The following is a 15,629-nucleotide window of genomic DNA, read 5'->3' as shown; positions in this document are numbered from 1 at the left end:
TCAAGTACCGTTTTATAATGCTCAAATGCCATAAACTGGATTGCACCATAGGGAAATATTCGAATCATCATTGCACCATTCCCTTTATATAATCCAAGGTATCCCTCCTTCTGGGGAACAGCACGCAATGCAGAAAATACTCCTATTTTTAGAAAAACATTTAGAAGAAAAATACTATTAAAACAGAGAAAACTAAATTCAAATTTTCATGACAATCATAGAAAAGATTACTATGCCATCATTCATGATATAATTTTGTGTGAGGAATTACATGAACAGTAATATATGTTTAGCAGTTAAACCTACTTAAAATACATAAGTCCAAATTATAAAAAAAAATCTCAAGTAAAAATATAAAACATATTTTAGCAAAAACATAAAACCCCCCAGCCATACATTATAGTAAATTATATTACAATTATCACAAATTACAGCAATCTAAAAAATACTAACAGAAATATATTCAAGGACCAGACACTGCATTGTAGGTGATTAACTCTGAAAGGATAAAGGAAGATTTCCCAGACTGACCTAGATACATGTGTGGTTTGTTTACATAAGGGAATTGCTAAATAAAAGAAACAATTTTTATTTTTTAAAAAGATTGTATTTATTTATTTGAGAGAGAAAACACACTAGAGACAGAGTAGGCATGAGTGGGGGTCAGAGAGAGTGGCAGAAGCAGTCTCCCCACTGAGCAGGAGCATGACACAGGGCTCGATCCCAAGACCCTGGGATCATGACCTGAGCTGAAGGTAGATGCCCAACTAACTGAGCCACCCAGTTGCCCCAAAGAAACAAATTTTAAAAATTATTAAAACTATTTAAATTTGGGGGAAATTTTCCATTAGAACACTTTAATAAGGAAGATGATAAAGGCCTGGGTTCTAATCTTACATATTAATATATTATTTATTCTACTAATGTCAGTCACTACTCTTATTTGCAGCACAGACTTCTCATAAACAAATCACAGGGTGCCTGAGTGGCTCAGTGGGTTAAGCCTCTGCCTTCGGCTCAGGTCATGATCTCAGGGTCTTGGGATCGAGCCCCAAATGGGGCTCTCTGCTCAGTAGGGAGCCTGCTTCTCCCTCTCTCTCTGCCTGCCTCTCTGCCTAATTGTGATCTCTGTCTATCAAATGCATAAAATAAATCTTTAAAAAAAAAAAAACAACAGGGGCACCTGGGTGGCTCAGTGGGTTAAAGCCTCTGCCTTCGGCTCAGGTCATGATCCCAGGGTCCTGGGACCGAGTCCCACATCGGGCTCCCTGCTCAGCAGGGAGCCTGCTTCCCCCTCTTACTCTCTCTGCCTGCCTCTCGGCCTACTTGTGATCTCTGTCTGTCAAATAAATAAATAAAATCTTAAAAAAAAAATCACTACATCCATTATTAAATTATTCAAATTTGGGCTCATTTCCAAATTTTTCATATAAAAATTTGATCAAATATAAAAGTAAAACACTAGCCTCACTTACAATTTTAGAAGTAACCTTTTGATCTCTTCCCAGAAATTAAAATTGTAGGTACTTATTAACACCAAAAACAAGATATCTTAAAAGCTTTCTTTTTTTAAGATTTTATTTAGTGGGGTGCCTGGGTGGCTCAGTGGGTTAGGCCTCTGCATTCGGCTCAGGTCATGATCTCAGGGTCCTGGGATTGAGCCCCACATCAGGCTCTCTGCTCAGAGGGGAGCCTGCTTCCCCCTCTCTCTCTGCCTGCCTTTCTGCATACTTATGATCTCTGTCAAATAAATAAATAAAATCTTTTTTTAAAAATTAAAAAAATAAAGATCAAAAAAGATTTTATTTATTTATTTGACAGAGAGAGATCCAGCAAGAGAGGGAACACAAGCAGGGGAACTGGAACAGGGAGAAGCAGACTTCCTGCAGTGCAGGGAGCTGAATATGGGTCTAGATCCTAGGACCCAGGGATCAGGACCTGGGCAGAAGGTAAATGCTTAATGACGGAACCACCCAGGTACTCCTCCTAAAAGCATTTTTTAATAAGCAGATATCTAAATAGACTAATAGCCTATTAAAAAGAATTCTATTGGAGCACCTGGCTGGGTTAGTCAATGGAGCATTCAACTCTTGATCTCCAGGTCTTGAGTCTCATGTTACAGTTCCCTTAAAATAAGTAAGTAAATAAATAAATAAAGCAAGCACCTGTATAACTCCCAACCTTTAAAAAAAAAAAAAAATCACCCTTGGTGCACCTGGGGGGCTCAGCGGGTTAGGCCTCTGCCTTCGGCTTGGTAGTGGTCTCGGGATCCTGGGATCCAGTCCCGCATTGGGCTCTCTGTTCAGCAGGGAGCCTGCTCCCCTCACCCCATCCCCCGCCTCTGCCTACTTGTGATCTCTCTCTCTCTGTCAAATAAATACATTAAAAAAAAAAAACCTCAACTTTTCTTTAAAGATTTTATTCATTTATTTGACAGGAGAGAGACAGCGAGAGGGAGAATACAAATGAGGGGAGTGGGAGAGGGAGAAGCAGACTTTCTACTGAGCAAGGAGACAGATGCCAGACTCAATCCCAGGACCCTGGAATCATGATCCTAGTCGAAGGCAGACGCTTAATGACTGAGCCACCCAGGCACCCCAGTTACCCTCAATCTTAAAAAAAAAAAGGGTGGGGTATGTCTGGGCAGCTCAGTTGGTTAAGCATCTGTCTTCAACACAAGTCATGATCCCAAGGTCCTGAGATGGAGTCCCATATTGGACACCTAGCTCAGTGGGGAGCCTGCTTCTCCCTCCACCTGCAGCTTCCCCTGCTTGTCCTCTCTCTTGCGCTTGCAATGTCTTTGGCAAATAAATAACTAAATAAATCTTTTTTTTAAAGATTTTATTCATTTATTTGACAGATAGAGGTCACAAGTAGGCAGAGAGGCAGGCGGGGGCGGGGGGAGCAGGCTCCCCGCTGAGCAGAGACCCGCCAGGATCCTGGGATCATGACCTGAGCCAAAGGCAGAGGTTTCAACCCACTGGCCCACCCAAGCGCCCCTAAATAAATCTTTAAAAAAAAAAAGAGGGGTTCCTGGCTGGCTCAGTCAGTTAAGTGTTTGCCTTCCACTCAGTTCATGATCTCAGGGTCCTGGGACCAAACCCCACCTCCAGCTCCAGGCTCAGTAGGAATTCTGCTTCTCTCTCTCCCTCTGCCTCTCCCCTCTGCTCCTGTTCTCTTTCTCAAAAAAATTAATAAAATTTTTTTAAAAATAAAAAAAGAATTTTATTTTATATATAGACATATAAATATGTACAAATATCTGTATGTGTACATAGCTATGTATATAATATGTACAAATCCTCCTAAAACACATGAATAATGAAACTAAATATACTCCCCCACACCCAAAAAAATTGCCAAAAGAGGGGGCAAAGGTTAAACTCTGCTTAATTTGATTCAAAAGTGTCTGTAACAATTTAAGAATAACCTAATTTAGAACAATAGCTACCTAGTAGGGACAGGAAGGCCGATGATCAGAGAGAAGTAGAGGTTTCCTGCCTAGCAAATAAATAAATAAAATCTTAAAAAAAAAAAAAAAAAGAATTAAGAGGGGCGCCTGGGTGGCTCAGTGGGTTAAGGCCTCTGCCTTCGGCTCAGGTCATGATCCCAGCCAGGGTCCTGGGATTGAGCCCCGCATCGGGCTCTCTGCTTGGCAGGGAGCCTGCTTCCTCCTCTCTCTCCTTCTGCCTGCCTCTCTGCCTACTTGTAATCTCTGCCTGTCAAATAAATAAATAAAATCTTAAAAAAAAAAAAAAAAAGAAGTAGAGGTTTCAACTGTACCAGTAATGTTTACTTCTGAATCTCTGTGTGGGCCCACATATGTTACATTAGTCCTTTAAAACTCTTTAATTATCACAAATATTTTGTAAAGAAGGATTTTAACGGAATTACTAGTAGAAGTGAAACAGGTATAGTACTTTCAAAAAAGGAAATCCAGAAAACAAAGTGGGAGAGGTTGCAGGAGAGAACAGAACTGAGACAGCGCAATAAACAAAAAGCATTATGATAGTGAGTGAAAAAAATCAATAACCATACACACACACACACACAAATCAGAATGACAAAAATTCCTCTATTAAAAGCCAAAGAATTAAATAAAAAAATAATAATAATAAAAATAAAAATCGTAGGGGCGCCTGAGTGGCTCAGTGGGTTAAGCCTCTGCCTTCGGCTCAGGTCATGATCTCAGGGTCCTGGGATCGAGTCCCGAGTCGGGCTCTCTGCTCAGCAGGGAGCCTGTTTCCCCCCTCTTGCTCTGCCTGCCTCTCTGCCTACTTGTGATCTCCCTCTCTCTGTCAAATAAATAAAAAAATAATAATAAAATAAAATAAAAGCCAAAGATTGGGGTGACTGGGTGGATCAGTGGGTTAAAGCCTCTGCCTTCAGCTCAGGTCATGATCCCAGGGTCCTGGGATGGAGCCCCGAGTCAGGCTCTCTGCTCAGCAGGGAGCCTGCTTCCTCCTCTTTCTCTCTCTCTCTGTCTGCCTCTCTGCCTACTTGTGATCTGTCAAATAAATAAATAAAATCTTTAAAAAAAAAAGCCAAAGATTCTCAAATTCTGTTAGAAGTCCATACCTAACTATATACTATGCTTTTTACAAAATTCTTACCTAAAACAGAATAACAGAAAAAGAAAGCAAGAATGGATGTTGAATGTTTTCAAATGGCTTTTAAATATCCATTGAGATGATTATAGGTTATTGTTTTTCTTCTTCAACCTATAGTCTACTATTTTTACTGTGGGAAATGAATGAATTAAGGTGTTCTTTGTGGCATAACATTGAACCAATTCTTTTTTTTTTTTTTTCCTCAAGTAGTTTCCACACCCAGTGTGAGGCTTAAACTCACAACCATGAGATCAAGAGCCCTATACTCCACCAAGCCAGCCAAGTGCCCCAACACTAGACCAATTCTTACAAATGTTACAAGCATGTTTGGAAAGAATATATATTCTCTGTAGTGGGCAAGCTGCCTGTGCATCTGTTATATTAAGCTTTTGTGTTATTTAAATCCTCCTCTGTATCTTTACCTCTTTTATCAAAATAGGATTAGAAGGAAATAACATTCGGGGGTGCCTGGGTGGTTCAGTCGGGTAAGTGTCTGCCTTCAACTCAGGTCATGAACCCAAGGTCCTGGGACTGAGTCCCACATCAGCTCCCTGCTCAGTGGGGAGTCTGCTCTCCCTCTCCCTTTGTTGCTGCCCCAGCTTGTGCTCTCTCCCCACTCTCTCTCAAGTAAAATAAATAAAAAATCTTTTTAAAAAGTTAATGATTTTTAAAGAATCCTATTATGATTCACCTAATTTTACATTACATTTGACTGTAAAAAGATAAATGAGGTCAAAGATTTTCAATATATTACAGTGGAAAAAAACGTTTTTTTAAAGATTTTATTTATTTATTTGACAGAGAGCGAGAGAGCACAAGCAAGGCAGATGTTTAACTATCTGAGCCACCCAAGCACCCCTACAGAAAAATTATTTATGCAAAATGGGATATGGAAAAATTCAATTGTACTCCTTGCTTTTCATTTTGCCAGAATAATTTTCCTTCAATATAAAAAACAGTTTTGATGCTTTGGAAGTAAAGTTACACATTTTTTAAAAGAAGCTAAAGTAGAAGTTTTATTCAATAGCACATTTTCATCATCTTTGTGAAAATTCATGTTTAAAAAAGCAAAATTTGGGATGCCTGCGTGGCTCAGTTGGTTAAGCATCTGCCTTTGGCTAAAGTCATGATCTCATGGTCCTGGGATCAAGTCCTACTTTGGGCTCCTTGCTCAGTGGGGAGTCTGCTCCTCCCCTCCTGCTCCCCCTGCTTGTGCTCTCTATCTAACAAATAAATAAAATCTTAAAAAATAAAATAAAATAAAAATAAAAAAGCAGGGGCGCCTGGGTGGCTCAGTGGGTTAAAAGCCTCTGCCTTCGGCTCGGGTCAAGATCCCAGGGTCCTGGGATCGAGTCCCGCTTCGGGCTCTCTGCTCAGCGGAGAGCCTGCTTCCTCCTCTCCTTCTGTCTGCTTCTCTGCCTGCTTGTGATCTCTGTCTGTCAAATAAATTAAAAAAAAAAAAAGCAAAATTTTACAAATTATGCATGCTTATGCATGCATATAAAAAGGCATCTAGAATAAAACGCCAAAAATATTCAAAAAGAAAAAATTAAAACACCTATATATAAATTTTTTTTGGCTTACATATTTTAAAGATACATGAAACTCCATATTATACTATACCAACAGTTCATTGTTTCACTCCAGGAATTCCATTTCAAATTTTGCATGCCTTGTAGGGCAACACTGTAACCCATAGCATGTAGTCCTATAGAGCATGAAATCTAATGTGAATATGTAATCTAATGACTACAAATCAGGAAACAAAACAACATAAACCAGCATGGGGAGGAGATTAAAGGAATAAAACAATTCTGCTCAGATATTCATATGTTGGGTTATGGTAAACACCCTGAGACACTAATATAATTCATCTCCTTTTTATCCTTAATTTGGACAATGAAAGAAAACAATTTCCTTCCTTTCCACTTTTATACACTGTCTCAATCAGTTCAAAGGTCTGATTCTACATCTGAGCAGCACACTGAGCTCACTGCAGGACACAGAAAAGGCAGCAATTTTTTTCCTTTCCATTATAAGTATACTTACTTAGTATTAAAAATATAGACAAGCAAATGAGTTAAGGTTAATATATAACAAATATTCATTACATTTTTTGAGAAAAGTTACATTTTAAAAACACCATTGGAAAAAATAATTGATTTTTTTTAAATTGAAGATAGCTGACACAATGTCACATTAGTTTAGGTGTACAACATAGTGACTTGACAACTCTATACATTATAGAAAAATAGCTGACTCTTATTCACTCTGTAGAACATCTTCCTTACATAGTGATGTTGCATAGGTCATGCAGAGCACACATCATTTGAAGCATGAACCTAATAAAGCAATGGAGTACTATGAGTTAGTTGCCTTGACATAATTTCTTTCTTGGCCTCTGTCCACATTAATTTTTTTTCTTTTAAATCTTTTCCCCCCGGGGGCGCCTGGGTGGCTCAGTGGGTTAAAGCCTCTGCCTTCAGCTCAGGTCATGATCTCAGGGTTCTGGGATTGAGCCCAGAGTCGGGCTCTCTGCTCAGCAGGGAGCCTGCTTCCCTCTCACTCTCTGCCTGCCTCTCTGCCTACTTTTGATCTCTGTCAAATAAATAAATAAAATCTTAAAAAAAAAAAAAAAATCTTGGGACGCCTGGGTGGCTTAGTTAGTTAAGCAGTTGCCTTCGGCTCGGGTCATGATCCCAGCGTCCTGGGATCGAGTCCCACATTGGGCTCCTTGCTCGGCAGGGAGCCTGCTTCTCCCTCTGCCTGCCTCTCTGTCTGCCTGTGCTCACTCACTCTCTCTCCCTCTGTCTCTGACAAATAAATAAATAAAATCTAACAAAAAACAAAAAACTTTTCCCCTCTAATTGAAAAAGTAATATATGTTCAACATGTGTTAATATTATCTGAGGGGGAAGAATTATCTTGAATTTCACCTTTGAAAATTAACCACTTAACATTTGTCTTTCCAACCTGTTGTCTAAGAACATTTATTTACATAAAATGCAGTATAATTAAACCATTGTATACGTTTTCAGTTATCTAATACATCATGAACATTTTTCCTAGTCAATAATACTCTTTTTTTTTTTTTTTAAAGTAAGCTCTATGCCCAATGAGAAGATTGAACTCACTAACCCAAAATCAGGAGTCACATGCTCATGGCACCTGGCTGGCTCAGCCTGTACAGCATGCCACTCTTAATTCTGGGGTTGTGAGTTCTACCCCACGTTGGGCATAGGGATTACCTTAAAAAAATTTTTTTTGAGAGAGTTGCCTTCTCTACTAACTAAGCCAGCCAGGCACCCCAGTCGGTATTATTTTCAGTTTCTGTGTGATTGGAAAAAAGGATATATGGATATATATGGATATATTTATTCATTTAAATTATACTTATTATTTATGGATATATTTATTCATTTCAATTATACTTATTATTTAACATAGCCAATTCCCTACTATTGAACAGTTTTGGTTGGTTTTTTTGGTTTTTTTACGAATACAAATAATGATTTGATCCTTGTATATACATCTTTGAGCACACTTCTGATTAGCTCCTTACAATAACTTCCTAGAACTAGAATTACACACTCAAAGAATATGTACCTTTTTAAGATTTTTTTTTAAAGATTTTATTTATTTGGCAGAGAGAGAGACAGCAAGAGAGGGAACACAAGCAGGGGGAGTGGGAGAAGGAGAAGCAGCCCTCCAGCTGAGCAGGGAGCCCGGTGAGGCGGGCTTGATCCCAAGACTCTGGGATCATGACCTGAGGTAAAGGCAGACGCTTCATGACTGAACCACCCAGGTGCCCCTCTTTTTAACATTTTTGATGCATATTACCAAAATCCCCTCCAAAAAGGTTATAAAAATGTCTTACTCCTACAAATGACATATTATTAGAGTATCCATGTTAATTAAGTGGCTGATATTTATGTTTGCAAGGAACAAACAAGGGCTTGATATTAACAATGTAAGTTCATCCATATATATGCAAATTGCACAGAATTCTCGTTACACTTAGATTTCTAGAAGGCTTGTTCAACTAGGTGTTTAAAGGAATAGGGTGCCTGGCTGGCTCAGTCAGTAGCACTTGCAACTTTTGATCTCAGGGTCAATAAGAGCCCCACGTTGGGTGTAAAGGTGTAAAGATTACATTAAAAATTAAAAATAGGGGCCCCTGGGTGGCTGAGTCAGTTAAGCAGCCTGCTCCTGATTTCAGCTCAGGTCATGATCTCAGGGTCATGGGATCAAGCTCTGTGTCAGGCTCCACGATCAGTGGAGAGGATTCTCTCTCCCTCTGCCTCTCCCTGCTAACGCACAGGTGTGCTCTCTCTCTCAAATAAATACAGAAATCTAAATAAATCTTTCAATAAATAAAGGAAAAAACCTTATCTCCATCACTTATTAGATATTTTTTAAAAATCAGCCTGAGGGGCGCCTGGGTGGCTCAGTGGATTAAAGCTTCTGCCTTCTGCTCAGGTAATGATCCCAGGGTCCTGGAATGAAGTCCCACATCCAGCTCCCTGCTTAGCTGGGAGCCTGCTTCTCCGCCTGCCTGCTCTGCCTGCCGCTTCCCCTGCTTGTGTTCCCTCTTTCTCTCTGACAAATAAATAAATAAAATCTTAAAAAAAAAAAAAAAAAAAATCAGGGGCACCTGGGTGGCTCAGTGGGTTAAGCCTCTGCCTTCGGCTCGGGTCATTATCTCAGGGTTCTGGGATCAAGTCCCACATGGGGCTTTCTGCTTAGCAGGGAGCCTGCTTCCCCCTCTCTCTGCCTGCCTCTCTGCCTACTTGTGATCTCTCTCTCTCTGTCAAATAAATAAATAAAATCTTAAAAAAAAAAAAAATCAGGCTGAGCTCTTATGTGTCTGGAAAGCATGACTCTAATTCCAATAAACAGTACTTACTTCAATGATTCTAAGATTTTGGTTTAGAGAATATCAGTACCCTAAAATGATAATATATTTAATCACTATTACAAATGAAAAGGTTAACGTAGATAACAGATAAATCTCTTGCAAAATTTGTTCACAAACTTAAACTCTCTTTTGCATCCTCTTTCTACTCTAATTCGTAACGGGAAACAAAGCCAGCAGATGGATAATGTTTTCATTCACTTTTATCTTTAATATCCATTAACTCACCTAAATGTTTATAATGGTGATTGTGAGCTTGTAATAAAACCTTTACTCGATCCAAAGGAGCAACCGTTGTTTTGGCACAGCATCCAGCAATACCTACAAAATTTTTAAACAGTCAGCATGAAATTGCATACCATTTCTTTCCATGTGGAAATTGTTATTTATTCAGCCAGCACACCTTCTGATTTCTCATTTGGTCTCCATGGGTAGAACTGCCCAGTTGCAGGGATATGTAGATGATTGGCCCCCATTCCCTGTAACTTAATAACTGAGTATGTCAGACTTAAAAATAAATTTGAAGAGTGTAAATCTTCCCCCAATACCTGATGACCACTAGGAATCTTGCTAAATGTAGTTATGGAGACAGACACTTGAAGGTATTTACCCAGCCATGAGGCTCTGTTTCAAGTAACCTCCTCTTCTGGATGACTCTTTCATTGAAACAACCAACTTTTGGGGCGTCTTGGTGGTTCAGTGGGTTAAAGCCTCTGCCTTCGGCTCAGGTCATGATCTCAGGGTCCTGGGATTGAGTCCCACATCGGCCTGTCTGCTCAGCAGGGAGCCTGCTCCCCACCCTACCCCCCACCTCTGCCTGCCTCTCTGCCTACTTGTGATCTCTGTCTGTCAAATAAATAAATAAAATCTTAAAAAAAAACAACAACAACTTTTACCCATAAAATACAGCATACCCATTTTTATTCAGCAATTACGTATTTGGTCCCTATCACATGCCACTATACAGACATATGGATGACAGTAATGTGTGTACATGAGCTTTCTTTAGTACAAGTCAGAATCCAGGGCAGCCCCACTAGCTTGGCATGCTTCTAAGACAATAATATATGAAGACTCTTTCCTATAGACTGTGTCCTCCCAAATTCATATGTTGAAAACTAATTCCCAAAGTGATGGCATTTAGAAGTGAGGCTTTTAGGAATTGATGAGGTCAGCAGGGTGGAGCCCTCACCAACAAGGTTAATGCCCTATATAAAAGCCCAGAGAGGGCGCCTGGGTGGCTCAGTGGGTTAAAGCCTCTGCCTTCGGCTCAGGTCATGGTCCCAGGGTCCTGGGATCGAGGTCCGCATTGGGCTCTCTGCTCAGCGGGGAGCCTGCTTCCTCCTCTCTCTCTGACTGCCTCTCTGCCTACTTGTGATCTCTCTCTCTGTCAATTAAATAAATAAAATCTTTAAAAAATAAATGAATGTACAATAACAAAAAAAATGAATGTAGAGTTTTACTTTACAAACTTTTTATTTTTTTTTAATATTTTATTTATTTGGGAGAGAGTGAGCAAAAGAAAGAGAGCACACAAGCAGGGGGCAGAGGGAGAGGGATAAGTAGACTCCCCTACTGAGCAGGGAGCCTGATGTGGGGCTCAATCCTCAGACCTTGACTGATTGACCGACCTAGGAGCCCCTACAAACTTTTTAAAATGTAGGACAAAATCACTCAAAGTCCACACACATTTATTTAATAGCCTACCATGTAACTAATGTTAATTAAAATCCATATTCTGAGATATCCAAAAACAAAATGCTTATTCATATTCAAATATTAAATCCACATGTAAGTTTCTAAATCAAGCTTCCTTTATCTGAACTAAAGCAAATCATAGTCATGGCTACCCAAAATTGAGGATGAACTTAAAATAATGTGCATTCGGATATATTTGGTTTCACAATATTATGTTCTTTATCTTCCCAGTCATTATGAACTAACCATATAATGAAATTATTTAGAATGTGTTCAATAAGTAGTTTCCTCTGATAGTACCTTAACTCATTTAGTCACATTACTTCATAACTCAATTGATCATTACAACAATCCATTGAGTTAGGTCATCCAACTTTTATCTTCCTTTTGAGCAAATGAGATTAAGAGTGCCCAAGGCTAATCAACAATAATAGTTAGCAAGTTATGAGTGTTTACCATGTACAATGTACCAGGCTAGGAGATTTTTTTTTAAGGTTTTATTTATTTATTTGACGCAGAGAGGGAGAGCGCACGCAAAAGAAGAGGGACTCTCAGGCAGAGGAAGAGAAGAAGCAGGGAGCCCCATGTGGGGCTCGATCCCAGGACCCTGGGATCATGACCCGAGCTGAGGGCAGATGCCCAACTGACTGAGCCACCCAGGAGCCCCTAGACTAAGAGATTTAACTCAGGACACTATGCCAAGGCTTTTCCAGCTACTATCTCATTTAATCATTACAACCTTCTAAAGTAGGAAATCTTTTCCCATTTAAAGGATATGAAAACTGAGGCAGAAGGAGGCTAAGGTAACTTGCCCAAAGGTATTTTTTCTTTTTCTTTTTCTTTTTTTTTTAACATTTTATTTATTTGACAGAGGTCACAAGTAGGCAGAGAGGCAGGCAGAGAGAGAGGAGGAAGCAGGCTCCCTGCTGAGCAGAGAGCCCCATTTGGGGCTTGATCCCAGGACCCCAGGATCACGACCTGAGCCAAAGGCAGAGGCTTTAACCCACTGAGCCACCCAGGCGCCCCCCCAAAGGTATTTTTTCATATCACTTGGACGAGAAACTTCTTCAAAAGTATTCACACTTGCTAAAAATCTGAAGCAACACTTTACCAAGAGACACAAATGGTCAAAAAGAAAATGAAAAGATATTCACCAACAGTCATCAGGGAAATGCAAGTTAAAAACCACAATTATAGGGGCACCTGCGTGGCTCATTGGGTTAAGCCTCTGCCTTCGGCCCAGGTCATGATCTCAGGGTCCTGGGATTGAGCCCCGAATCTGGCTCTCTGCTCAGCAGGGAGCCTGCTTCCACCTCTCTCTCTGCCTGCCTCTCTCTCTGTCAAATAAATAAATAAAATCTTTTTTAAAAAACAATCATATATCTCTAAACACCTGTTTAAAGAGAAACACACACAACTACACAAACACAGAGGACAAAAACTCTGATAACAGCAAATGTTGACAAGATAGTGGGGATACAAAATGGAACAGACACTTTAGAAAAGAGTTGGGCAGTTCCTACTTCATTCCAAATAAAAGCTGGAATCTTTACAATTGTTTGGAAAGCCCTTCATTCAGCCTCCCATGGCCTCTAACCTCCTTTTGCCATCAATACCACTTGGTTATAGCTACACAGCTTTTCTTAAGGCCTGAAATGCTCCTCTTGAGATTATCAACTTGCTCAACTCCTTCACTACTTCAAGTCTGCTCAAGTGTCATTCTCTCCAAGAGACTTACCATGACCAATTTAACAGTGTACCCACGCAGCCTCCGCATTTCCTTGCCCCATTCTCCTTTTTACTTTTTCCCATTGCATTCATCACCTATATAACTTACTTTCTCATTTTATTCATTCTCGTTCTCCTCTCAACTCTCCAATCAATGTAAACTCCAGGATCTTTGTTTTGTTCCCTGATACACACTGAACATATAGCAGGCACAGAGCGGGCACTCATCATATTCCTTGTATAAATGCATGAATAATGCTGTTTTTATCAGAACAAAATAAATTCTTTTTTTTTTTTTAGATTTTATTTATTTATTTGACAGACAGAGATCACAAGTAGGCAGAGAGGCCGGCAGAGAGAGAGGAGGAAGCAGGCTCCCCGCTCAGCAGAGAGCTGGATGCGGGCCTCGATCCCAGGACCTCGATCTCAGAATCTGATCCCTGGGATCACCACCTGAGCTGAAGGCAGAGGCTTTAACCCACTGAGCCACCCAGGCGCCCCTAGAACAAAATAAATTCTTAACACTACTGCACCCTACAGATACTCCTCCTAAAAGCTCGTATAACGTAGAATTTTAAAAATTCCCAGTCTTAACAAGTAATTAAGTATTGACAACCAATCAATTAAGAGAGGGTAGAGACTGAAAACACTTCTTTATGGAAAGGCAGAGGAAGTTTTTAAGAGACAATTATGAACTTTCTGGCCTCACAGTGACACGGATAGAAGGGCTGCACCAGCTACCTGTCATGTAGCAATAGACCAGTTTACCAGAATAACTGGAACCAGTTTTGGTTGTAGGCAATTTTGCACAATTTCCTATTCAACTTTAAAAAGCTGTCCTCCAATATTTGTTTTCTTTAAAGCAAACGACAAAATCCAATTCTATACTGGGTCATTTATGGTCTTTATAAAAGAAAGAGGTACCCAGAAATGTTTTACTGAAACCCTGGAGTCTTTGTAAAGGATCCGGCTCTTTTCCCTACTATCCAACCCTGAAGAATGGGTCCTTGGTTCGGCCAGTCCACCTCCCCAGCCGCTCCCTGACAGCTCGAGGCCCTTCCTCCCCAGGATCCTGCTGTCACTAGTCAAGTGATTATTAGAGTACACAGGTCAGGGCAAATATCCAGCCGAGCACTGAAGCAGCCAGAGTCCAAGAATGTCACCGCGGCTGCAAGCACCGTATCTGCCCCGGATCCTGCCCTGAGACCCCACCACCACCGGGTCCTCCCGGCTAGACACCCACCTCCGGCCAGAAAGGAGCGCAGCCAGTAGAAGTCCCGACGGGCGGTGGGCCCTCCAGCTCCTGCCGCCTGCGGCATCGCGGGAGGGGGGTCGGCCGCTGCCAGGGCCGCCGTCGCCGCCGCCGCCGCCATCAGGACCAGGGCCGCGTCGGGGACTCCGGTCGCCAATTTATAAGCCACGGGCTGGGGCCATGGCCACAGCGGGCGGTGACGGAGCACCGACCGCCGCGCGGGCGGGACGGAATAACACCCGCAGCGCGGCGCGGGCTGATGGCGTACGCCAGGGGCGGGGCCTGGGCCCGGGTCCCAAGTAGGAGTCGCCCGCGCTCGCCTCCTCCCTCAGCCGGCGTCACCCCACGACCCTGCTCCCCGCCTCGCTTTCCAGGCCTCTTCTGTTCTAACGGAGTAGTAGCGTGGCCCCGGGGAAGGACCCACCAAAACCCCACCACCTCAGAAAGCTCTGCCCGGTCCACTGACTTGTAACCAACCGCCCGTCGGGCTACCTTCTGAACTACCTCAGATGAATCCTTTCTAGAACCAATCTTGGGTTCCTTTCCGCTCTTTCCAGGAATCTCTGAGATCGCACCATCTCCCACCAAATCAGTTCTGCCTTCACAGAGCTGCTCGCTGAACCTCAGTTTCAGCCCTTCTTAACTACCTATTAAGTTTCCACTCCACCCCATCGCCTCTGTCAAAGAAATATTGCTAAAGCAGGTTGTTCTTTCTTTGGGGCCCTACAAATTACACAGATACTTGTCGGCCCTTTCTGAATCTGCGCTGTGTGCTTGGCTCAGATTTCACTGAACTTTACTCCCCACCCCTTTCAGCCCTAAACTCTTAGAAACTCCCCAGTTCCTTCTCCCTTCTCCGCTGTATTCCAAGACTCAACTACTTAACTACTCCTTAGGAGCAGCATTCACTTACTGGGAGCCCCTCATCACTTCCAGGCTGGGCGAAATCATCCCTATTCTTTATGACCAAAGGTGTTCTGAACTTATATCCTCTCTTTCAGAAGCTATCTTTTATGATTTTCCTCCATACTTACTCCAACCCTTCTTATCACTGGCACTGGTCTCCTCTTTCTCTTTCTGTGGATATGCTTCTGCAAGGTGTTTCTAGCCACATGTAGTCACTAATGATGAGTCCAGATTTAAATTTTATTTTTCACGGCCCGTGGGTGGCTCAGTCAGTTGAATGGCTGCCCTTGGCTCAGGTCATGATCCCTGGGTCCTGGGACTGAGCCCAGCATCTGGCTCTCTGCTCAGAGGAAAGCCTGCTTCTCTCTCTCCCTCTCTCTGCCTGCTGCTCTACCTACTTGTGCTCTCTATCTCTCTGTCAAATAAATAAATCAAATCTTTTTAAAAATTTTTTTTTTATTTTTCCCCATGTTCCCAATTTCCGATATCTGCGGGAAAATACAGACCTGTATAATAGTAT

General features: G+C 41.6%; 1 protein-coding gene across 2 annotated transcripts in view; it reads right to left on the bottom strand.

Annotated features, from left to right (window-relative positions):
• SLC25A16 (solute carrier family 25 member 16) overlaps nt 1–14,454 on the bottom strand; it is a 49,226-nt gene extending 34,772 nt beyond the window's left edge. Inside the window, exons 1-3 of one of the 2 annotated variants that reach the window (XM_032841695.1) lie at nt 14,195–14,454; nt 9,754–9,846; nt 9–142 (exon numbers count right to left, since the gene is read on the bottom strand). In XM_032841695.1, coding sequence (XP_032697586.1) covers nt 9–142; nt 9,754–9,846; nt 14,195–14,324 — 357 coding nt within the window. In that variant the 5' untranslated portion in view covers nt 14,325–14,454. The remainder of the gene's footprint in view (nt 1–8; nt 143–9,753; nt 9,847–14,194) is intronic. The other variant, XM_032841691.1, reaches the window with a different exon arrangement.
• Nucleotides 14,455–15,629: the final 1,175 nt, after the last annotated feature.

The sequence above is a fragment of the Lontra canadensis genome, unplaced genomic scaffold (assembly GCF_010015895.1).
Source record: "Lontra canadensis isolate GAN:19392208 unplaced genomic scaffold, GSC_riverotter_1.0 scaffold3, whole genome shotgun sequence".
NCBI lineage: Eukaryota > Metazoa > Chordata > Mammalia > Carnivora > Mustelidae > Lontra > Lontra canadensis.
The sequence above is the reverse complement of the archived record's forward strand: the minus strand, read 5'-3'. Positions and strand labels throughout refer to the sequence as shown.